The 22,777-nt window shown below is 60.5% G+C and overlaps 1 protein-coding gene across 4 annotated transcripts in view; it reads right to left on the reverse strand.

Annotated features, from left to right (window-relative positions):
• Window positions 1-81: 81 nt before the first annotated feature.
• The window catches only part of STRN4 (striatin 4), a 25,825-nt gene continuing 3,129 nt past the window's right edge, over window positions 82-22,777 (reverse strand). The window contains exons 1-19 of one of the 4 annotated variants that reach the window (XM_044378197.3): window positions 19,655-21,426; window positions 19,166-19,283; window positions 18,231-18,334; window positions 17,612-17,685; window positions 16,511-16,589; window positions 14,509-14,706; window positions 12,322-12,463; window positions 8,993-9,152; window positions 8,299-8,412; window positions 7,848-7,963; window positions 5,961-6,136; window positions 5,833-5,880; window positions 5,432-5,553; window positions 4,143-4,310; window positions 3,826-3,966; window positions 3,262-3,360; window positions 3,004-3,090; window positions 1,319-1,554; window positions 82-1,072 (exon numbers count right to left, since the gene is read on the reverse strand). In XM_044378197.3, coding sequence (XP_044234132.1) covers window positions 1,385-1,554; window positions 3,004-3,090; window positions 3,262-3,360; window positions 3,826-3,966; window positions 4,143-4,310; window positions 5,432-5,553; window positions 5,833-5,880; window positions 5,961-6,136; window positions 7,848-7,963; window positions 8,299-8,412; window positions 8,993-9,152; window positions 12,322-12,463; window positions 14,509-14,706; window positions 16,511-16,589; window positions 17,612-17,685; window positions 18,231-18,334; window positions 19,166-19,174 — 2,007 coding nt within the window. In that variant the 5' untranslated portion in view covers window positions 19,175-19,283; window positions 19,655-21,426 and the 3' untranslated portion in view covers window positions 82-1,072; window positions 1,319-1,384. Of the gene's footprint in view, window positions 1,073-1,318; window positions 1,555-3,003; window positions 3,091-3,261; window positions 3,361-3,825; window positions 3,967-4,142; window positions 4,311-5,431; window positions 5,554-5,832; window positions 5,881-5,960; window positions 6,137-7,847; window positions 7,964-8,298; window positions 8,413-8,992; window positions 9,153-12,321; window positions 12,464-14,508; window positions 14,707-16,510; window positions 16,590-17,611; window positions 17,686-18,230; window positions 18,335-19,165; window positions 19,284-19,654; window positions 21,427-22,777 lie in introns of those variants that run through there. The other 3 variants (XM_044378198.3, XM_026481986.4, XM_026481985.4) reach the window with 3 other exon arrangements.

Raw genomic sequence — 22,777 nt, forward strand, 5'->3', positions numbered from 1 at the left:
CCCAGCCCAGGCGGAGCCCAAGACTCGGCTCCCCAAGTCCCCGGCCCCCTCAGGCCCCTCGACAGTCAGCACCGCCACCCATCTTACTCCAAAGGGTTTATTGAGACAAGTTTCACATCCAAGTCCAGGGCAGAGGGGATGGGGGCTTATAAACAGGAACCTGGAAGGGGGCCCGAGGGCTCAGGGTGGAACCCAAAAAAGAGAGTGAAATAAATAGAGGAAGAAGAGTGGAGGGTCAGGAGAGGAGACACAGACTATCACACAGTGATAACGACATGGGGGGGGGGGGCGGAAGGGGCTCCATTAACATCCCATTTATTTATACAGATATACAGGGAGTTGTGGGGGACCCGGTGGGACCCCCTCCAGCCTCCATGCCCCAGGGAGGGGCAAGAGAAGGCCATCTCTCCCCACAGGTGACCCCGTGGGGGCTGGGGGGCTGCCCCTGGAGGAGTGCTGGGAGCAGTGGGGGAGGTAGGGGTGGGCGCCTCCCCCGAGGGCATCACCTATTCCCCAGGCAGTTACTGGCCCTGGAGGTGCTGGGTAGTGTCTGGAAAGCTGTGTGGAGGGAACTGGAGGACAGGGTGGGGAACTGGGCGTACTTCTGGGGTGGGCCAGGACAGGCAGCACCCCCTGAGGACCGCCCAGGGTCCAGCTGGCTCCATGGCTTCCTGGGGGACCCAGAGCAGGGGCGCCTGGGGCTCCTCCCAGCACAGCTCCCACTCAGGTCTGGGAAATTGGAGAAGAGGGGTCGGGGGTTCAAAGAGAGAACCTGGCACCTTCTGGCGTCTTGGAAAAGCTGATCCCCAAGGACACCCAGCCCCGGTTGTGCTGCATCCGGGAAGGCAGCTCAGATACCAGGACTGCGTGTCAGGGGACAGAGAGGAAACTCCCCGAGGCCACCCCGGAGAGTGATTCCTGAACGAGGCTGCTCCCCAGGCTGGATGCTCCGGGAAGGACAGGCCGTGGGGGACGGCCTCCTGGGGAAAGGGCCGTTAGCACCACCAGGTTCCCAGGCAGGTGGGAAGAGGCCCCCGGGCCTCCAGGCCTGCAGACTGAGGCTGGGAGTCACCTGAGGTAGACAGAAGGGAAGGGAGACGGGAGCATGACACCCCAGGTACAAGAGCTCAGGCCGCCTCAGCCCCCTCTCTCGAAGCCCAGGGGCTACCTTGATGTTCTCACGAGGTGCCTCGGCTACCACCCTGGGATGGCCTCTAGAAGGGCCAGGCAAAGGGACACCTCTGAGGTCCCGTTCAGGGTAAGGAGGCACGGGGTTTCTGCCCTCCCAGACCAAGCCTCCCTCCGTCCAGCCTCTCACCTCAGTGCCACCTGCCCGGCCCCGCTCCCCAGCCGGTGTGGCGGCCAGGGCAGGGCCAGGTGGGCATCATACGAAGACCTTGGCTAGGGCGTCGGCGCCGGCGCTGGCGATGAGGGCCTTGCTGGGGTGGCACGCCACGGCGTGGATAGCCTCCTCATGCTTCTTGCGGTGGGCCGTGATCTCCTGCACGCACGTCTTGTTGTCCAGGCTCCACAGACGCAGGGAACAGTCGTGGCCTGTGTGGGTGTGGGAGCAGAAAGGGCTGTCCCGCAGCATGTACCCCGGCTCCTCTGAACCTCACCCTTGGGACTGGGTGAGGCCTCCAGCCTCTTCTCCACCCACCTCGGCCCAGCCATCTTTTGACGCCCAGCCTGCCATCCATCCATCTAGCTAGCGAGTATTCACTGGGCACCTGTGTACTGGGCCCTGGGGTCACGGTGAACATACTAGGCCGACCTCCCCGCCCTGGGGCTGCTGACATTCCAGCGTGGCAGAGAGAAAACAAGAATGCAGAATGAATCATGCCAGGGGGTCAGCAGCACTGTGAGCACAAGCTGGTCAGCGAGAGGACAGAATGGCCAAGGGAGGGGCGGTCAGGAGGAAGAGCCTGGCAGGCAGCAGGATGGGCCAAGGGAAGGTTCTGAGGACTGGCAGCAGCAGCCTGAGCAGGGGCATGGGGAGGGGAGGAGAGGTCAGACAGCGGGGAGCAGACAGGGCTGGGCCCTGAGGCAGCCTATGCAGCTGGCCTGACCCCTGTGTTAGAAGGATCACACTGGGGCGCCTGGGTGGCACAGCGGTTAAGCGTCTGCCTTCGGCTCAGGGCGTGATCCCGGCGTTATGGGATCAAGCCCCACATCAGGCTCCTCCGCTATGAGCCTGCTTCTTCCTCTCCCACTCCCCCTGCTTGTGTTCCCTCTCTCGCTGGCTGTCTCTGTCTCTGTCAAATAAATAAATAAAATCTTAAAAAAAAAAAAAAAAAAAAGAAGGATCACGCTGGCTGTGGCGGAGCCCGGATCTACTTGTCCCTCACAGGGGCACCCGGGTCCTGTGCCGAAGCCTCTCTGCCCCGGACTTGATCCCACGGACCACCCCCTCTACCGTCATCCTTGGAGACAGCTGCTGCTCTCACGGGCAGACGGAGAGCAGACCACGATGGGTCCCCACGCTGTGTGCTCGCTCGCTCGTCACCTCCCACAAGCTCTGACGGCGGGGAGCAGAGGCCCGTGGCCTCCCTGATAAGCCGTGCACAGCCTTCACCTCCCTGGGCAGCTACAGCCCCCTCTCCGTCAGCCCACGTCCGCCCCCATCCTTCGGAGGCCCAGCCGCGCAGCAGGAGCGGGGCTTCAGCGCCCTCATCCAGAGAGCACGTGCTGCCGAATGCTCCAGATCTTGTGGGGACCGAGACTCAGACAGACCCCAACTTCACTCCTGCAACCACGCACTTCGCTGTGACCAAAGTACGTCACTTCTCTGAGCCTGTTCCCGCGTCTGCACGGTGGGCCGCACCCAGGAGGGTTATCTGGATGAACCACGACGTAGGCCAACGCCTGCCGGGGGCTCTGCGTGCCCCTGCTCCCCCGCCTCAGGGAGCCCCGGAGCACTCCCTCGTGACCAGTGCCCCCGTCTCCTCCTCTTCCGCTGCCACACACCCTTGCTCCTTAGGAGCCCAGAGGGTCCCGACTTACTGCCCGACATCAGGAACACGCCATTGGGGTCCACGGCGAGGCAGGTGACCGCGTCCAGGTGGGCAACCATGGAGTGCACAGATTTCCCTGAGGGGACAGAGGGCGGGTGGCAGGTTACTTTCCCTCGCTGCCTTGCCTGGGAAGGTGAAGGCCCAGACGGGATGCTGAGAGCCCGCCACGCGGGCACCGGGAGCTCTGCCATCTGGGCAGCCCCCTGATGAGCACGAGTAAGCGGGGGCCGGGAAGGCGGGGCCTCACCTGTCCGGCTGTCCAGGAAGCGGATGCCTCGGTCGTCGTGGGCGGTGATGGTGAGGGGCTGGTTCGGGTGACTCACCACCTGGTTGATCTGGGTTGGGCCTGGAAGGCAAGGAGGGAAGGGACATGGGGGAAATCAGGGAGACCAGGACAAAGACAAGAGGAGAATGACGGTCCCACAGCCCTGCCCCCTGCCCAGCTGTCCAGGAGGACTGGGCACCGAGGCCTCTCCTGCTTGGGGTCACGGTGCTTCATCTGGAAGACAGGCACCATGCCCTGCCGGGGGGGGCAGAAGTCAGGGAACAGCCACCCACATGGGCCATCCACTCTGCTGATAGGCCTGATGGCTGAGTCCCTGATGATCTCTCTTCCCTCAGCCTTTGCGAGAGCCCCATGCTAGCCACAAGGGTGGCAGCTGGGACTTTTATCTCCTTCCCACCCAGAGCCCCTGAGGGGGGCAGGGGAAGATGACTTCTGCTCACTGGTCAGATCACCAAAGCCACAGGAGGGACTGGAGCCTTGGAGGCACTAGGATACCAGCCCTGGACCCCGGGGCCTCCCTCTTACCGCTGCTCCCCCGGGATTCCAGCGAGAGGAGGGCACTGCCAGCCTCCAGGTCATACAAGACGGTGTCACCGGAGCGGAAGGAAGCCACAATGTGGGCAGGCTCGGTGCTGGTGAAGGCCACTGAGGTGGGGATCCCATGATCTGAGGGCAGAGGGAGGGAAGACTGCTGAACAGACCTGGTCCTGCCCTGGGGCTGTGGGACGGGATTTGGGAAGCCTGGGCCCTCATCAGGAGTCATGCTCCCGTTGGGGCCTCCAGCTCTACACAACTCCTCCGTGAGCTGTCGGTGTCCCTCCCAGCCCCGTTCCCCCACTCACCGCTGGCTGTGAGGAAGGTACAGAGGCAGGCTGGGCTGCTGCTGGGGTCCCAGATACGGATGGTGCCATCGGCAGAGCAGGAGGCCAGGCGCTGGGAGGCAGGACTGAAGGCTAGGCCCCACACGGCGTCCCCGTGGCCCTCCAGGACATGGCTCAGCACGCTCGGGTCTGGACACACCAAAGGGAGGAAACGGGCTACGTCAGGGCCGAGAGCACCAACTCTGCTGAGACCCAGGCGGCCGGGCTGGGGCCGCCCGCTCACCCAGCTTCAGACCCAGCTTCCTCACGGCCTCCAAGCTTCACCCCTGCAGCCTGCCTCAGCTGGCTGCTCACGCTCTGACCACGGGCACTTCTGGCAAGATTTTAGGGCTCTGGAGGCAACCCAGAATGGAAGCTTCAGAGGGCAGGGACCCACCCCCCCGTTCGTTGCCCATCCCACGATAGCGCCTGGCACAAAGCAGACGCTTAGTACATGATTTTCAGGACTTAGTTAAGGGGAGAAGGAACAATGGTGGCTCTGCGGCCCCAAGACCCTTTGCAGCCTGGGCCCTGTGGGTCGGGTCGGCCCAGCCGTGCTCCTTGCACCCTTTCCGGCCCTGGGCACAAGCCCTGCATCCCCGGTCACTCAAGTCCACACAGGCTGCTCCGGTCAGGCCCTGCTGACGCCCAGTGTGTGGCGGCTTGCGTGGCCCAGAGCACACACTACCTGGGACGGACCCTTGACCTTTTACAAGGCGGGACCATTCTTGGGAAAACAGTGTGTGTTCCTCAAGGGAAGACACAGACCTCTGGACTCTGCCGTGACAAAAAGCTGCAGAGCCGTGCGTGTCGTCAGGAGACTTAACAAGAGGCGTCAGCAGGTAGGGGATGGACACTGAACAGAAGTGACGGTAGGGTCGCTTCTCCACTAACGGTTAAAGGCGCACCAAGGATCAAGTGCAGAACTCCCTGCAACCTGGCCCAACTAACCACTCCCCTCTCCCCTGCTCTACTTCTCCTCGCAGCCTCCCTGCACGCAGCTCCCCGGAAGGCACTGCCAGGGCCCGCCGTGCCTCTGCACAGGCCGGTCCAAGGCCTCAGTGCTGATTGAGTCAGCAGACCCACCAGCTCCTTTGGGAGGCAGTCCCCCAACGCCACCTCTCTCCGGCCTCAGCCTGTCCGCCCCCGTCCCATGCTGAACATGCCACTCCCTGCTCCCCCGGGCCGGGGGCGCACCGTCAGGCACCGGCGGGGGCTGAAGGAATGCGGAGACTCCCATGGACACGGTGGGGGGAGGGAGCTATCCTCACCATAACCGTCATAGGGGTCCATGTTGAGGTCGGGAATCTTCCAGCTGTGGATGCGGGCGTCTGCCCCGCCACTGTAACAGCATTCACTGTTGCTGCCCATGGCTACTGCCAACACAGGGCCCCTGCAGGACGCACAGAAAAACTCAATCTCGCCCCTCCCTAGGCCCCCTCCACGGGACCTTCAAGTCCTCTCCTAGATTTTTCAAGGATGGCCAGAAGGAATTCCGCATCTGGGGCTCTGGCTGCGCCACCCAGGCCTGCCTTCCCCTGACTCCCCACGCCCGTTTCCTCCTCCGAAGGCTGGGCTGAGAACCAGCTATGGGGGCGCTGGATCTGCGGAGCACCGGGAGCAAGGGGGTGTGTGTGCAGGGGCCACTCTCCCCTCAGGGGCACCTCCCTACCTGTGAGCCCGGAAGGCGTGGATAGGCTCCACATCTAGCGCGGCATTCCTGGGGGGGGGGGAGCCCAATGTCACCGAGAGCCCCCAGATGCGCCTCCCAACCCCCGACCCTGGGGCTGCTGTGCTCACTTCTTGGCTGTGACAGCCTTCTGCAGGTTCCAGAGCTTGAGCGTGCCGTCCTCAGAGGCGGTGAGCAAGGCAGACTGGCTGTGGTGGAAAGCCAGGGAGCGCACGCCATCGTAGTGTGAGCGGAGAGTGAATTTGGGGTTCCACGTCTTCTTAAAGGCATCTTTGCTGTCAGAGAGCTGGGGTGGGGGGAGCGGCCTCAGTGTCCCCGCAGTCCCACAGATGCTGACTGGCATCCAGGACGTCAGGTCACTCAGACCGACGTAGAGCCCCCGCACCCTGGCCTCCAGCCCCAGGCGCCCTGCCCGCGGCACCCTGCGCTCGCTCAGCGAGTCCTACAGTGTGCAGGGACTAGCTGCGTTCCGGGCCGGCAGTTCAGAGGGGGCCTGGGGAAGACGGTCAGACCACCCCACAGTGTACAGGACTGGGAACTCCGAGCAGTGCTAGCAATTAAACATGGACCGGGAAGAGGTACCCAGCAGCCTGACCGCCTCTGTGGCAGTCGGCTAGGCTTTCCGGAGGCGACGCCAAAGCAGCAGGACTTAACCAGATCAGGGAGGGGACTGAGGAAGGACACTGCATGTGCAAAGTCCCTGCGGCTGCCGGAGCGGATCCAGAGCCTGAGAGGAGGCCCAAGTTACTAAAAGCAAGGGAGAGAGCAGCAGGAGCTGAGGCCGCAGCCTCGTTCGGAAACTTGCATCTCACCCTGAGTCAAACAGGGAGCTCTGGAAGGGTTCAGAGCAGGGAACAGACATGCACTGGGGAAGATGCGGGTGGCTGCAGAGAGGCTAAGGGGTCAGGAGAGAAGCCTCTCAGGGAAAGAGGAGGGCACACAAGAGCACACGCTGGGGAGTGGAAATGGGGACAGGTACACAGAGTGGGGAGACACTGGGAGGAGAATCAGCAGGCCGCTCAGGGGGGTCCCAGAGACGCTGCCCATGCCCTGGTGGACGGTGGTGGTGCTCTCTGTGGGGGACCCCGGGGCAGGAAGCTGGCAAAGATGATGAGCAGACTGTCAAGCAAGACTCAGTGTCCTGCCCAAACATGGGGTTCACACCTGACCAAGCCCTTCATATGAGCTCTATCCCCCACGGTCCCCACCTCCACCATCACCACTGCCCTAGCTCTTTAGGGCCAGAGGCTCTGCCACTGTGCGGTTACCCCCTCATGGGCACACCCCCCCTACTCAAAACCTCCACCCTGGCCCCCCTTCCTGGCATCCCACGCAGTGCCCCCCAACCTTGCTGGGGTTACCAATCACTTAAGATCCAGCTAAAAGCCGTGGTGGCTGTCCTGCCACGGGAAATGCACGCACGCACACATACACACACACACCCCTAACTCAGAGACTAGCAGATGGCCAGAGGCCCCTCCGCGGATATTGGTCCTCCTGAACACTTGGTCCTGACGTCTCCTTCCACCCTGGCCCATCTGCCCACCAGCCCCACTCGCGCCTGCTTTTTTGGTTTCTGGCTGCAAAGGTCAGCTCAATGCCCATCTCCTGCAAAGATTATCTTTGCTGCGCTGTGGCGACCCACAGCCCCCTTCCTCGGATGCTGTGCCCCCATGCCCTGCACCCAGCCCGGGGTGGGGGGCCTGGACTCGAGAGGCACACGAGCCAGGAATGGAAGGGAGCATCACCTGCAGGAGCAGTCAGCAGCTGCACCCCAGCCTTCCAGGCCCTGTACCTCAGTAACCCCCCAAGCCCCACGCCCCCAGCCGTGTCTGCACCCCTCTGCAAACCAGGGTGAGCTGCTGGCTGACCTCACAGCACCCTCCCACTGGGGGGCTGAGCGCAAGCAGGGCCCCCAGGCAGAGCTCAGTGAAAGCAGGCATGCTGTGGGATGCCCAGTGGGGGCCCGCCGGGGGTGCGGCACCCCAAGAACTTACATCACAGCTGAGGTCGTTGTCGTTGGTGACGGTGAGATCTGCCAAGTCCCCCAGGCTCACCTCCCCGCCCCCGATAGTGTCCATGATGAAAACGTCTGAGGAGAAGCCAAAGGAACCTGGTAGAGGTAGGGGAGGGAGGGGGCAGAGAGGGGCAGGGAGAGAGAGAGAAAGACAGAGAGAGGCAGAGAGGGAGATAAGGAGTCAGAAAAAGAGACAGGGAGAGGACAAGATCAAGAATCACAGCTGGAAAGAAAGAGACAGGGAGAGACAGACAGGGCAGGACAGACAAGAAGAGAGGGAGACAGACAGACAGACAAACTTTTGCGACAGGGAGGCTGCAGACTAGAGGCCAGGCTCTGACCCTGAGGACACAGAAGCCCTGGGCTTAGCTCTGCAGCCCCCCTCTGCTGTGGGCCCCCGGGGACCAGGCCAGGGCGGAGGGGCCTCTTACCTTCGTGTGGCCGGGGCTGGGGTGTGCCAGGAGGGGGACCAGTCACTTTAGGGGGCAGCCCATCCACATCCCGGAGGTCGGCCAAAATGCCCTGGAGTTTGACCCGCCGGCTTTCTGGGGGGACAAAAGCGCAGGGCTGGAGTTGCCCACCAGGTCCACACCCAGCCACTAGCAGCCCCTCCTGCAAATGTGGGGCGGCCAGGAAGTGCTGGCCCCAGAGAGCAGGGCTCAAGGTGGGAGTGGGGGGTGGGCAGAGGAGACAGACTGAGCAGGGACCCTTTGTGGTCCCAGTCCGGCAGGGGCCTCAGTCCCTGGCCACCCTACGTGACGGCTGAGGGCCTCGCCGCTCGGAGTCACAGAACGGGAGGAAGATGCACCACTGCCCTGCCTGCCTCTTCCCACCGGGCCCTCATCCTGCTCCTCCCCGCGGGCCACCGAGAACGAGCCGCCCTCACGGAGGGCTGGAGGCCCTGCTCCAGGAAGAGCTGGGCCTGCTGCATCCCCGCAGGGATTTTCCAGGGAAAGGGTGAGGGCCCAGCCACCATGGTGTGTGCGTCCTGCTCTCCCGGGCCACCCTCCTCGCAGGAAGCGTATCCGTCCGGCGGAGACCCTGGGGCAGGAAGCAGCTGTCGGAGGCTGCGTGTGCCCCTACCTCGCCCAGTGAGGAAGGCTGGCCGGGAAACCCTCCGCTTACCCAGCTCATGGTGGGTCCCCTCTCCGGTGCACCGTCGAGGGTCCGGGGAGCCCTCCCCCTCCTCTCCTGAGCCCAAGAAATCGAACTCATTGATGGCATCCTCGGAGTCATCCTCCTCGTCCTCGTCCTCCATCTCGGGCACCAGGGCCTTGGAGGGCAGCTGGGTATGCAGAAAGCCAGACAGGTCAGGAGGCTCCGGGCCGGAGCCCAAGCCCACCAGGGCTCCAGGGCAGAGAAGCCAAGGTTCCCGGCCTCCGCCTCACCCTCCTTTCGGCCATCTGCACCAGCCCCACTTCCCTCCCCTCAGTGCCCTTCCCCTGCACCCCCCTCAGCACACTCTGGCAGCTGTGCTCCCCCTGCTGGGAGTCTTCAGAGGCTGCTCCTTACTAGGGCCGGGGCGCTGCCAGCTCCCCAAACCCCCGCGGAGGGCTTTGCACGCCTCCTCCCCTCACCGCCATCTCCACCTCCACCTGTGATTCCCTCCCAAAAAGCCCCCGCTCTTCCTGCTCCCTCCCCTCCCGCCACCCCCACCCCCACCCCTCAGCACAGGTACTTCTCAGGGAAGAAAAGTCAATACAGCCTGTTTCGGGGCAGAGAAGAAAGATATGTGTGCAACTGTGTGTACGGAGGCGCACAAGTCACGTGGGAACGTCTAGACGCCCGGGGAGAAGGGTGGCGCCAGCACACTAGGCAGGCGTCCCACGACTTCACCAGCTTGCGGCGCTGACCACGAGCAGACAGGCGGAGCAGTGGAGCCCCTCACCTCACGTCCCCATTCCGAGCCGTCCCGGATACACTGAGACAGCTCTGGACGACAGCCTACCAAGCATCCTCCGAGTCTTCGTAGAGCTTTCTTGGTTGCTTCAAGCTTTGCTTTTTTATACGACAAGCGGGCGCTACTTTTAGAATGAGGGAAAACTGCACCGTTCCTCCATCCTGAGAAGCAGGACGCTGGGGCAGGTGGGCGCTGGCGGTCCTCACCGTCAGTCTTAAAGCAGGCCTAGGAACCAACCCTCTGGTGTTCCTCGGTGCGTGCGCTTGGACCCCCGCCCAGACTTGGGGTTTCAGAGCAGCATGGCACCTGCATTTCCCCACACGGATGCCTTCCACACACAGCCTCTACAATGACGTCTTACACGTGATGTCACTACATCACACGCAAAGGGCCATCCAAGGGCTGTGTGCCCGGAACCTCAAAGGCCGCAGAAAACGGCTTAAGGGAGCCCCAGAATTTTCACTAACAGTTTTGATCGCTGCCTTCTGCTTTAAGTGCTGGCTTAAGAACATACCCCACCCCAGCACTGGGGCTCTAACTACCACCGCCTCAAACACCACCTCTTCCGGGGAAGCTTCTCCCTCCTAAGTGTTCCCTGACTGGACCAAGTCCTGGGCACCCCCGGGGCCAGCCTCAGTTGGACCACAAGCTCCTCGAGGGTGCGGCTGACCCTCCCACAGGCTCAGCACTCCAAGCCGGGACTGGAGTCAAAACTGCTCAGGCATCCGGGAGCGGCCAGCCTCTGGCCTGTGTGGGAGGACCAGAGAGAAAGGACATGGTGACCTCCCCTCCCTTCCCTGTGGAAGACCCAGGGTCCAGGTTAAGCCAGCATGCCCAGAGAGGCAATGGGGGCGCCGGGGCTCTAGAGGAGCGTGGCAGCATAACAGGCGTCCTCCAGGGTCCGCAAGAGAGGGTTCCCAATTCTGTTCTGCCCGCTGTGCCCGGCACTGCTCACCGTGCCACCACCGAGCACTCAGTGTGGCCAGCCACAGCGTAGCCAAGGGCTTTCTGTGCGTGAGTTCATGTTAATTAAATCCTCAACAACCCAGCGGCAGGGACTCTAAAACTGCAGCTAAGACAGCATCACGTGCCCGTAGGCACACGGCCAGGCCAGCAGCCACTCTGGGAGTCTCGGAGGTCTTTGGAATCAGCCTGGTCACTGCAGAGCTGCAGGGTGAGAGAGCAGGCCTGGGGAGGCTCGAGACCCCTGCACAAGGAGCCACCCACAGGGCCCACGGGACAAGCGCGGTGACACACACACAAAGGCCTGAGGGAGTACGGAAAGTCAGCCATGATCTCCGCTGGGAGGAGCAGAGAGGAGCGGGCAGGCTTCCCAGAGGAGGATGAGGTAAGAGCTGAGAAAGGAGTGAAAATCCCAACAGGGGCGGGAGAGAGCAGGAACAGGGGTAGGAGGCCCCAGACTCAGCACCATCCTGACTTTCCTGTAACCCAGCTCTAGTGTGCTGGCTCTTGCGCATGCCCTGCGAACCCACGCCAGGCGGGACCCTGTACTGAGCCACACCAGGGACACTGCAGACAGAGGTGGCCCCACATAGCCATGGGGACATGAGGCAGGGAGGACCGGGAGTGGTCCAGGTCCAGATGGCTCCAACCCTGACGGGGGAAGGGGAGGAAGGGCTGGTGAGAGGTCAGAGAGGGCTGCCTGGAGGAGGGGTGCTAAGGTGAGGCTGAAAGAGGCACGGAGGGGTTCTGATGGGAAGGCCACACACAAGCCCCTCTGCATGGGCACGCCGCTGGCCACAAGCTCCCCCAAGCCAGGGACTGGACCTCTGTCTCCGCGTCGTTGCTCCTGGCACAGGGCTAGGCCCACAAAGGCCCAAACTGATGTTTACCGGCCAGGGGGCCCAGACCATGCCTGAGGTTAGTGCCGCTGAAACGGCAGCAGCACGGTGGCTTGAAAAGTTGAGGAGCAGGGGTGAAGTGGGGTGGGAGCCATTACTATGAAGCCAAGCTGAGATCTGGACTCCACCCTGCAAGCAATGCCCCTGGGCTTAGGTCCTGACACAAGAACAGACGGGGCACTCGCACCTACAAAGTCCCCCGCGGGATCCCCAACCCGGCCCCAGGCTGAGCCTGGGGTCCCGCCACATCTACTCTGGCTGCTGGGGAGAGAAGAGCAAGGAAACCCCCATAGTCCCTGCCTGGCAGAGCTCACAATCTATTGGGGGAAAAGACAGAAAGCCACAGCCACACCAAAAATATCTCGGTGCGACAGTGACGAGGCTAGCCTGCAGGAGAGCACACTGCGAGAGGGCCGCGCATGGCTGGCCCTGTCTGGAGAGTTCAGGCCTCTCAGGAACGTGTGCGAGCGGAAGCGGGGCTGGGAGAAGACAGGGGTGGGGGTGAAGAGGCGGGCTGTGACACAGCACTGAGGCTGCAGCTTGGCCAGAGAAGAGACAGGGACCCTGGGAAGGAACAGGGTCAGGCCACACACAGACTGGGCCATAAAGGGAGCCCCGAGAGCACCCACAGGGGCACTGGGCTGCCAGGCCGCAAAGCGGGCGCCCCCCTGCAGGGGGAGGGGGGAGCACACCTTCACACGCTGCTTCTTGTGCTGCACGCTGTCCAGCTCATCGTCCTCGTCGCTGTCCTCGTCCTCGCAGTTCTGCAGGAAGGGGATCTGCTCCAGCACCGAGCCACTCAGGCGCTCTTTGCCATCTTTGCCTGCCGCGTTCCTGCCCACAACAGGGGGGCAGAGGGGGCATCAGTCCCGCCAGGCGACAAAGCTCAGATGGGAGGGCGCCGAGGTGCCGTGGCCAGAGCCTGGACCCCGCTCTCAAGAGGGATGAGCTCACTGTGACCCCACAGGAGCCTCAACCCCTCTCACATAGGGGGCTCCAATCCCAGCCTCCGCCTGACTTGCTCACCACGACCCGACCACCCTGGCTTGGACAGCACAGCCAGCCCCTCCTTCCTGAGCTCTGAGCCCCCGAGCAAGAGGCCCTGCCCTGACCACACATCTGTCCGCACGTGCTGAGTCAGGACAGCTGGCCAAGAAAGCGCCACTGACTCAGCAGCCCCCTTTCCCACAGTCCGGGCGAACCCTGGGCACAGGTCAGGCCGGGCAGACACGCCCGGCGGGAAAGAGGAACCGGTCCCTACTGCCAGCCTCGCCGTCAATGAGCCTGTCCCCTCCTGCCTGACAGATGGCCTCCTGTTTCCACTCCTGGCCGACTGTCTAATGCCTCCGGCTGGATGACCAGTTTTAACAAGGATGTATCTGCCAAACCCAAGTCCCGGGTAGAAAAGCAGGTGGAGTTCAAAGTCTGGATAAATGCAAACATCCTCCTTTCTTACCCCTAGGCCAATGCTCTAGAGGGTTCTTGCCAACTGCCCGGGTATATGGTTACTACTCGGAGGACGGGTCTCTCCAGTGCTCCCTCCCCAGCCGCCGTGTGCACAGCCTCCCAGAGAGCACTTCTGCGCTCGGCAGCCCGCGCGGCTGCCCAGCACCACTCACCACTCGGGTCTCCCCCCACAGCCCTGGCCACACCCGCTCAGCCTCCTTTGCCGCTGCCTCCAGCTTTCAAACCCCGCCTGCGTGCTGGTGAACCCGAGGCGAGTTCGGAGGGCAGCGCCCCCCGGCCGAGCTCCAGGCTGGCTACTCATCCCCGTCCTGGGGGTGACCTGGCACCACGAATTCCACCAGCCCTCGACGGACCCCTGGAAGTTCCTTCCACTCCTCGTCCTCCCCACTGCAGTCAATGCCACTCCCGTTGCTTGGACCAAACCCCAGAGCCACCCCCAGGTCCTTCCTCTCCCCCCCATCCACTTCTTTAAAAAGCCAACCTGCGAAGAGCCTGGCTGCTCACATCCACCACGTCTCGTCTGGACGGTGCAGGAGGCCCCCAGCCACTCTCCTGCTCCCACTTCGGCCCCGCGGCCCCTCCTCCTCAAAGCAGACCAGCACACTGGATTGTGTCACACCCCTGCTCGAAACCACGGGCTTCCCACAACTGGCGGAGTAGGCTCCAAACTCCCTATCGTGGCCGCTACGGCCCCATTTGATCTGACTCCCGAGATTTCAACCTCACCACAGACCACAAGCCCATGTGCGCACTCGCCGCAGCCACGCTGGCCTCGCTGCAGGTTCCTGAACGTGCCGAGCGGAACCCCGACGATCGCCATTCCCTCTGCCTACAACATTCTCCTTCTAGTACTCGTGTGGCTTACTCTGCCACTTCCTGCGGTTCTCCGCCCAGATGTCACCCCCATGAGGAGGGCCCCCCCCCCGCCCATTTCCCAATCTTTCTTTCTTCCCACCTTTCTCTGCAGCAAATGTTAAATTACTGACGCTGACGACTAACAACTACTGAGGGAGGAAGGAAGGAAGCACGAAGAACTCCCTGGGGCGGTGGCCGTGTGTTTCACTCCCCACTGGGCCCTGGTCCGCCACCGGGGTCGGCCTCTAGTACGTGCTCCGTGTGCTGAGCAGCGTTAAGGCCTGAGCCTCGGGAGGGGGGCTGGGCTGGGCGTGAGCTGTGGCACGAATCGGCGCGAACACGATGCCACGGGACAGGATGTGCAGGGGGGCCCAGAACAGGCTCCAGGGATCCCACAGCGAAGGGACCGAGGGCTCTGGAACAAACCAGCCCACAGTACACTCCAGGAAGGAAGTGGCCACCGGGGCACCGGGGAGCACTGCTGACTTTTGTGACACTGGTCTTCACCGGGAGGAGACACAGAGGACCAGACCTATCAGGGCTCACCAAGGGCTCACCTCTTGATCTGCTCTTCGATCTGTTTCACCAGCAGCGACTCACCGCCGCTGAGCCCCCCGGGGCCTGGCGTGGCCCTGGGGCCTCCTTCGCTGGGCTCCACGGCCCCGTTGAGCTCCAACGAGCGGCCCAGGAGGGAGCGCACGCGTTTGGACCGCATGTCCAGGATGGTGTCCGTGTAGCCCACCTCTTCCAGGTACCTGCAGGGAGACAGAACCAGCAGGGCTCAGGCGTCTCCTGGCTTCTTTCTATCCGATGGGGGCTGATGCAAACGGGGACAGGCTTTTTGGAGAAGCAACCGAAGACTACACGCCTGTATTTTAAATAAGCACACGCTGGGCCCTGCTGCGTCACTTTCGAGTCTATTTCCAGGGGAAGCCTTTACATACAGGCCCAATGTGGTCACACAGATGCTAGCGGGGATGCCGTGCAGGAGAGCCAAAACGTGAGGCCACGCCACACGCCCCCCGGGGATGACTGTGGCTGCAAATGACGGACGGGGACACGAGGCAGAAAATAAAGGACGCAGAGGGCCGAGACGGCCACAATAAGCAGCTTAACGAAAACCATAAGTTATGTGAGCCACACGATTCATGTGTTTAAAAAAAAGAAGAAGAAGAAGAAAGAGCTAACGTGCGTGCAAGCACGGGCCACAAACATATTTGAAGCATGCCCCCACGAGGCCTGGAGAGACACATACTCGATGCACCAGCAGCGACCCTGGACCTTCGGAACAAGGGATCAGAGACGTAAGAGCAACCTTTACAGCTCACTCTACTCACTTCTACAAATGAGTGTTTATTACTTCCGCAATTTAAAAAAATGGAAGCTAGCTGAGACTAGTCTAAAAGTTACAAATAGGGGGAAAAATCAATTGTGGGTATCTGTGGATATCTGGTCCTCTGGAGGCTCCTCCAGGAGCCTTTTACATTCACCACGACCTGGTCCCTTCGGGACCCCCAAGTCCGCCCCTTGCACGCTGGGGCACACCTGTCTCCCCTGCTGTCTGACCCGCTTGCCTGCCTGCCTGCCTGCCTGCGGCCGAGGCCACCTCCCCACCCGAGAAGAGGCAGGCGAGCACGGTGGTGGTGCTCTGGGAGCCGAGTGCCCGAGCTCACATCTCAAACCCCCCACTTAACACAGCTGGGTCATCTTCCGCCAGCCCACACACGCCCTCCCCACCTTTCTGTGTGGGGGGATACTGGCAGTTTACCGCATGGGAACTGACACCAGGCATCAGTGTGTGTAAAACGTTCAGCACAGTGCCAGGCACATAATGGGCCCCTGGCACGTGTCACCTCCTGGAATCGTTTTGTCGTCGCTGCTGGCACACACCGTAAGCCTGCAAGCCTCCCGACGCTCGGCTTAAGGAAACCAGGGATACGGACAAATATCTCCCTGATGCTTGTCACACCACAGAACCATCTTTGATGACATGTGCAAGTGACCGGCTATGGAAAGTGATGGTAACCCACGTGACAGACGATCACACGGCTCTTAAAACAATGCAACCTAACTAAATCATATGGAAGGACGTCTACAACGCTTAGCAAAAACAATGCAGCAGAAAACACAGAATCACACGCCTACTAAGACACACACAGAGCCCCACCGGAGTCGCCAAAACACGAGATTCCTTGGGTGGTGGAATTATGAGTGATTGTGTGTGTGTGTGTGTGTGTGTGTGTGTTTCCCTGTATTTCTTGAGTTTTCTAAAACACACTAATCTCTTTAATAGTAAAACATAACATTACCCTTTTTACTCTTTAAAGTGAGTGAAGTCCCTCTTCGGGAGCAGAGGCCCCCACATGCTGCCTGCAGCAAGTCTTCCCTCCCTCCCAGGCTGCGTTGCCCCCCCCGCAGCGTCACCAGCAGGGATCCCAAGAGTCCAGCATCCCACCCCCAGGGGGGGACAGGAAGAGCTGTGGAGTCTTCAGGCTTATCTCCCGAGCCAAACGTGTCCGTCTCCCCACTCCAGCCCTGCACCCCTGCCCGCACACTCACTGTCGGAGAAGCTGCCGCCCCTCCTTCCACACCAGCGGGCTGTTCTCCAGGGTGACCGACTCCACGGGGCCATTGGAGACTGGAGAGTGGAGACAAAGGAGGCAGGCTGTCTAGAGCAGTGCCATGGACCCATCACCTCCTCCACCTTCCTCCCCCTCAAACCCGCCTCAGTCACAACTGGTCATGGTTACACATCCTGCCGAGTCCCTTCGTGAGGGCATCTGAAACCTACCCTCACCCCTCCACGCCCTCTACTTTCCTGAGGTCACTCCCCAAACCACCCCCAGACCTTCAGACTCCCACCTACTTATGTCACTTTGCCACATAGGAAGCCGGCCCCGTCCTGCGCGAGCACGCACAGTGGACTCTATACTTCGAGTCCGGCTCTGGCGCTCACCAGCTGTGTGACCTCGAGCAGGTCGGTTTACCTCTCTGAGCCTCAGCTTCCTCTTCCAAGAAAGTCAGTTAATAGCACCTAGCTTTTGGGATTCTCGTGAGGACTGAATGAGATCGTCTGCTTATTTTATTCACCAACTACTTACCGGGCATCTACTAGGCACCTGGCTGGGTGCCCGGGCTACAAAGACCCCTGCCCTCGTGGGACTCCCGTTCTGATGGGAGGGGTCTGACGTAAGGAACAACATCACGAAGGTCTTGATGGGTCACCCGGGCCCTCACTTCCACTGTTCCAGTCACTCCCGGTAACTCCCCATCCCCTCACATACCAGCCCTTTCACGTCGCCACGCTTCCATTCACGGGACCCTCACCTTGGAACACCTGCCCTGCCTACTTGCTGGTGAACAGAGCCCTCTTCCAAGGAGCTTAGAGTATTAGGGACAGTGTCCGTCTGCGTCACAGAGGGACAGCAGGCAGGACTGGCCTTCTTCACCACGATCCAGCCCCCTCACCACTCGGGGGTCCTGCAGAGCAGTCCGTGAAGGGGGCACTGAGAGTGAAGTTCAAGCCCTCCGTAGCCGCCCCCCCCCCAAGTCTGCCTGCTGTGGAGCAAAGTAAGAAAGAGGTGGCCCAACTCCGCACAACTCTACCACGCTGAGCTGTCTGGGGTGGTGCACAAGTTGGGCGGATCTGGGGGTGGGCACCTTGTTCTGCTGGTTCTGATTTCTTCTCCCCTGGGTTCAGGTCCGTCCCAAACTTCAATTTATGGTATTTGGCCCTAGAAGAGCAAATGATTAATAGATGACAGATGCAGAGAAATAGACAGGGCCAGCGCTCACCTCAGGCATCCCAGATCCCAGGCCTCCCGCAGTCCGCTCCCCCACCGCTGAAGCTGAGCCCCACCCCTCACTCCCCCTTTAGGAAGCGGCCCTGGTGGAAGAGGCACCACACACGGCATTATGAAGAACCCACTCTTTGGAGTCAGGCAGACTGGGGTGCTACCCCAGCTCTGGGAGTCCCTGAAAGCCCTCCCCCTCTGGAAGTCTCACCCGTACCCGTGAAGTGACTGGAAGGGGTCAATGAGGCAACGAGCATACAGGGGGGCCAACAACATTATGAACACTGCTACTAGCGCTGACCCTGAACTCCACCTTCCATGTCTTGTTCTGTCTCCCTGCGCTAGAATCACACAGTATTGGGTGACGGAGAAGAGGACGCCGGGTGCCAAACCTCCCTGGGCTGGGAGGCACTGCGGCCGGCCTCCTGACCCTCCCGTGCGGGCCTGACTTCTCAGAAAGCAGGACCCGGGACAGCAGGGCTCACCTTTCCTGCTTCAGCGCATATTCCAACATCTTGATCCGTCGCACCAGGTCTGTCTTGAGATTCTCTTGCCCCTTCCTTTCTCCCTGGAGGAAAGCCACCTGAGCCTGGGGGAACAGAAGGGAACAGGAAGACAGCAGGGCTCAGGCTCAGTGGTGTGTCCCTCACTCCTGCGAGGACAATCAGCTCCAGCCCCACCCCCACAAAGACATGCAGCAGCCACTTCTTCAGGCGTGAAGACCCTGAGCCAGGGTTCAATGGAGCAGTGACAGGGCATGCTGGATCTGTTTCCAGAGTCCCCTGCCGTGTGACCCACCATGAAAGAGCTGAGGAGGAGTCCTTAACCCTTGAAATTAAAATGGGTAACTTGGCCCCTGCCTCTTGGGGAGAAGTCAGATCAGGGAGGAAGGTGGGGGGGGGGTAGGCACGAAGAGCCCTAGGCTCCTTCTCCCCCACCCTAAGGCAGGTGCTGTCCCCTAGGTTGCTGGTGGAGGTGGTGTCTCACTATTTCTACCAGAGCATCTGTCTCTGGGAGGCGTAGGAAGCTACTTTGGGAGCTTAGGGACAAGAGTGGGTGGCTCAGCTCAGCTCCCGCTCCAATGCAAAAGCTTTACCACCCAACCCCCACCGCGGGGACCAAGCGTCCCGCTGGAGTCTGCCCAGGGTGAGCGAGACATGCCACAGACATGACCCAGGGCCCCTGCCAACCACTTCACACCGTCTGCTGGCATGGGCTACCCCAGTCTGCTCTGGTCTGTCAACAGGTCTTTTGGAGACACTGGGCCAACGGCCTTCGAGGCAGGATCCTGGCCCCTGACCATGTTCCAGAAGTCCTGTGCCAAAGCCCTGAGAGCAGGGCTCAACCCTGGCTTCTCCCCAAGTGCTCCACTGTTACAGGCTGGGACAGCCTGAGCTCCAGGCCGGGCTCGGCCACTTACTTGCTGCATGATCTTAGGCAGGTCATCGGCCTTCTCTGAGCCTCCATTTCCCCTTCTAGAAAATGGGGCTCACGAGAGTGCCTGCCCCTCATGTGTTAAGTTCTTCTCAGTCCGAGGCCTAGCACAGAAGAAGGGCTAATAAATGCCAGCTCCTACCTCTTATTATTTTTATTCTCCCTGTCCATTCTTCCATAATGTTGAAACAGGCCCAGTTCTTTAAGACCCACGCCCCATGAAGCAGAGATGTCCGTGGCTTACAGGCCTCCTGCCCCCACAGGCAGCTGCAGCTTCCTGGAGCCAATCCCCAAACATCACGTGCTGTTGGAGAACGTCAATGACTCCACCAGAAGCCCCGGGCCTGGCCGCCTTTTCCAGGCTGTGCCCATTCTCAAAGCCCGGATCCAGGACTATAAGTTCTTGGCAGCCTCTCAGATGCCCACCCGCACTGCTCTCCCTCTCCTTTAGGCTCAAAGGGCCTGGAGGACCTACCTGCCCCGGGCACTTGGGAGTGTGGCACAGCTCTGCACCCGCAAGCCCACTATCGCCTCGGTCCTGCTCCAGGGACCAGGTCTCTTCCTCCAGTGAGCTGAGACTAAGCATGTGCTGATGATGCCTGGCTCCGGCCGGGAACCGGGGAAACGGGCACTTCTATACCTCTGGTGGGGTCATACATCGATGCACCCTTCCTGGAGGGCAATTCGGCCATATCTATCAAAATGTTAAATGCACACTCCCTTTGTCCTGACAGGTCCACTTCTGGGGATGTAGCCCACAGGCGTAACTGCAATGTAGGCTGCCTTCAAGAAAATAAAAAGGAGTATACGTGCGTTGATGTAAGACAAAGGTATCATGCATTCATTCGTTTATGACACCGATGTTTACTGAGGCCCAACTGTGTACCACGTACAGCTGCGGACAGAGGATGCAGCACTGAACAAGATGGGGGACATGTTCCAGAAGGGGGTGTGGGACAAATATGAACAGGTCACTATATGTCACCAGGTATGCTGTGGTGGTGGTGGGGCATCTGCCTGTTGAGGGAATAGGACCTTTCCCCCCTTGTGAACACTCTCTTCTCTCAACACTGTAAATCAACACATCCGCGCGTAAATACCTAAGGCCAGACAGGCAGAGTCACACGTGGTCACCACCTTAGCAGTCTGAATTTCTGTCCTTTGTGTATGATCTCAATCACCCAAATCTACCCTGTCCGGTCACTTTAGAAGGTGGGGGGAGAGGTGGAGAAGAAAAGGTCAATCGCCGACCCCAAGCGCCAAGTCACTAGCTCCTCACTGTCCTCCCTACCCTCTGGGGCTTCCGTAGTGAGCCTTCTACTTCCCAGGCTGGTACAGCCTGCTGAACATCCGCGTTCATTCAACATCCGGCAACTGGTGACCGCCTAGACAGCCAGGTCCTGCGTGAGGCGCCCGCGAGTAATGGAGAAGACGAGTGGTTCCTGGCCCACGGAGCTCTCAGCCAGCGCAGGAGACAGGCAGGAGCATCGACACCCAACATATGATGGGACTAGGCACGGTGAGGAAGTAAAGGATGTTACCGGAGGAGGGACACCCAACCCGCTCCTGGAGGTAAGAAGCACCGTTCAGCCAAAACCTGAAGGCTGTTAGAAGTTGGCCAGGGGAGTGGCGTGTGCTGCTGGCCGAGGACACTGACAAGAGCTGCATGGCAGGCTTATGGAACGCTAAGAAGGCCAGTACAGCCGCATGAGAATGTGTAACAGGGTTAGTGAGGAAAGGCAGAGAGGCTTGTAGGCCTGAGAAAGGACCGCAGACCAAGTTAGAGTCTGAAGGTTGTCCTAAGAGCACAGGGGAAGCCACGGGAGGCTTTTAAGCAAAAGAGATGTAATCAGTGCATGTTACCGAGACAATTCCAGCTATACTGCAGAGAACTGACGGCTAGGGGTTTGGGGACGGGGGCATGCCCATGAAGCTAAAGGCCAGTCACAGGAGGCAGTCCCAGAAATCTCAGGGAGAAATGATGGTGGCCTGGACTAGGAAGGGGGGCTGGGTTAGTGGATTTGCAGTAATAAGGAGGCAGGACTGATAACACAGGTGACTCAGTCTGCGGGGAGAAGAAAGGGAAGTCAATGGGGCGCTTGGGTGGCTCAGTCGTTAAGTGCCTGCCTTCAGCTCAGGGTGTGATCCCAGCGATCTGGGACAGATCGAGCCCCACGTCAGGCTCCTCCGCTAGGAGCCTGCTTCTTCCTCTCCCAATCTCCCTGCTTGTGTTCCCTCTCTCGCTGGCTGTCTCTGTCAAATAAATAAATAAAATCTTAAAAAAAAAAAAAAAGAAAGAAAGTGAAGTCAAGAACATACCAGGCCCTCACACTTGCTCAGCCTGGCCAAATATCTCCTTGCTCTCACCACAGCAAGCCCCATCTCTCTTCTCCTAATTATGGTGCGAGAACCTGACGTGGCCCACTCTGCTCTGTTGTCCCCTTCCCAGCTTCCCTGGCAAAGAAGGGAGAAGAGAGAACCAGAAAAATGTGGTTGAAGTGAACCAACTCAGTGGAATCCCACTGAAAGGGGAAGTGTTGGCGGCCAGTTCCTCCTACGGCCGAAAATGCCAGCAGCCAGCACCGCCTGATCTGTGAGTGCCGTGGCGGGCGGACAGGTGAGCCCAGGAGCTGGAAGTTCTCTACCCACCATAACCACCCACTGCCACTCGCCCTGGCCAGACTGTTAGAACACCCCCCCCCCCCCCCCGCCAGAACCGTGCCCAGGCCTCTCTGCGGCTGTTCCCTCTCTCCAGCCAGGCGGCACTGGAAAGGCTTCCCGAGGAGCCTCCCAGGAGCTGATGGATGCTGCTCTGTACCCTGCGGCTGACCTTTCTGTCCCAGCCCCCAGTCCTGTGTATCTCCCTCTTGGACCACCTGGCCCTGTATCTCCGACACTCTTCCTTCCCTTCCCGGCAGGGATGCCTCCCCACTGGACCCCCACTGGAGGTGGGGAGGGGCCAGTTCTACACCTTCTCTGCTGTCACCACGCTCCTCACATCTCCCTATCGCTGCTCCTCCACGAGTGTCCAGTTGAGAATCCCCCGACAGGTTCCTCCTGTCTTCGGGGAGCTCCCCTCCCCAGAAGTGCCGCAGATCTATAAACTATGCAGGGTTTGCACGTGACCTTTTGTGCTTATCCCGTGTTGATTTACCTTAAATGCACCACACGTGTATCTTTAAAATCGGAAATATTTATGACCTTAATTCACATTCTCATTAAAATAGGTTATGCTTTCTTACATTCAAACGATCACGGTGCTTCAGGCAGAGCCACACACGCAAGCAACCCCACCTGGGTGTGAGTGTGCGCAGTTCTCTGCAGGCTCTTGTGCAAACGGGCCTCCTCTGTTAGCCTGGAAGTTTCTGAAGGGCAGAAACCACACTGCCTGCTTCTTGGAATCCCCCACCTGACAAAGTCCCGCTTGTTGTCAGATGGCATCTACACCACCTCCCTGCTCCGATCTCTGGGTACCTCCTGGCAGGACCTCATGAGGGGCTGCCTTTCCAACCGTCCCCCACACGTCCTCACTGAGAACACTGACTGCATGGCAGCTCCTGCGCCTGGAGCAGAGGTACTCCGCGATTTGGAGGAAAGG

This window comes from Ursus arctos, unplaced genomic scaffold, assembly GCF_023065955.2.
Source record: "Ursus arctos isolate Adak ecotype North America unplaced genomic scaffold, UrsArc2.0 scaffold_19, whole genome shotgun sequence".
Taxonomy (NCBI): Eukaryota; Metazoa; Chordata; class Mammalia; order Carnivora; family Ursidae; genus Ursus; species Ursus arctos.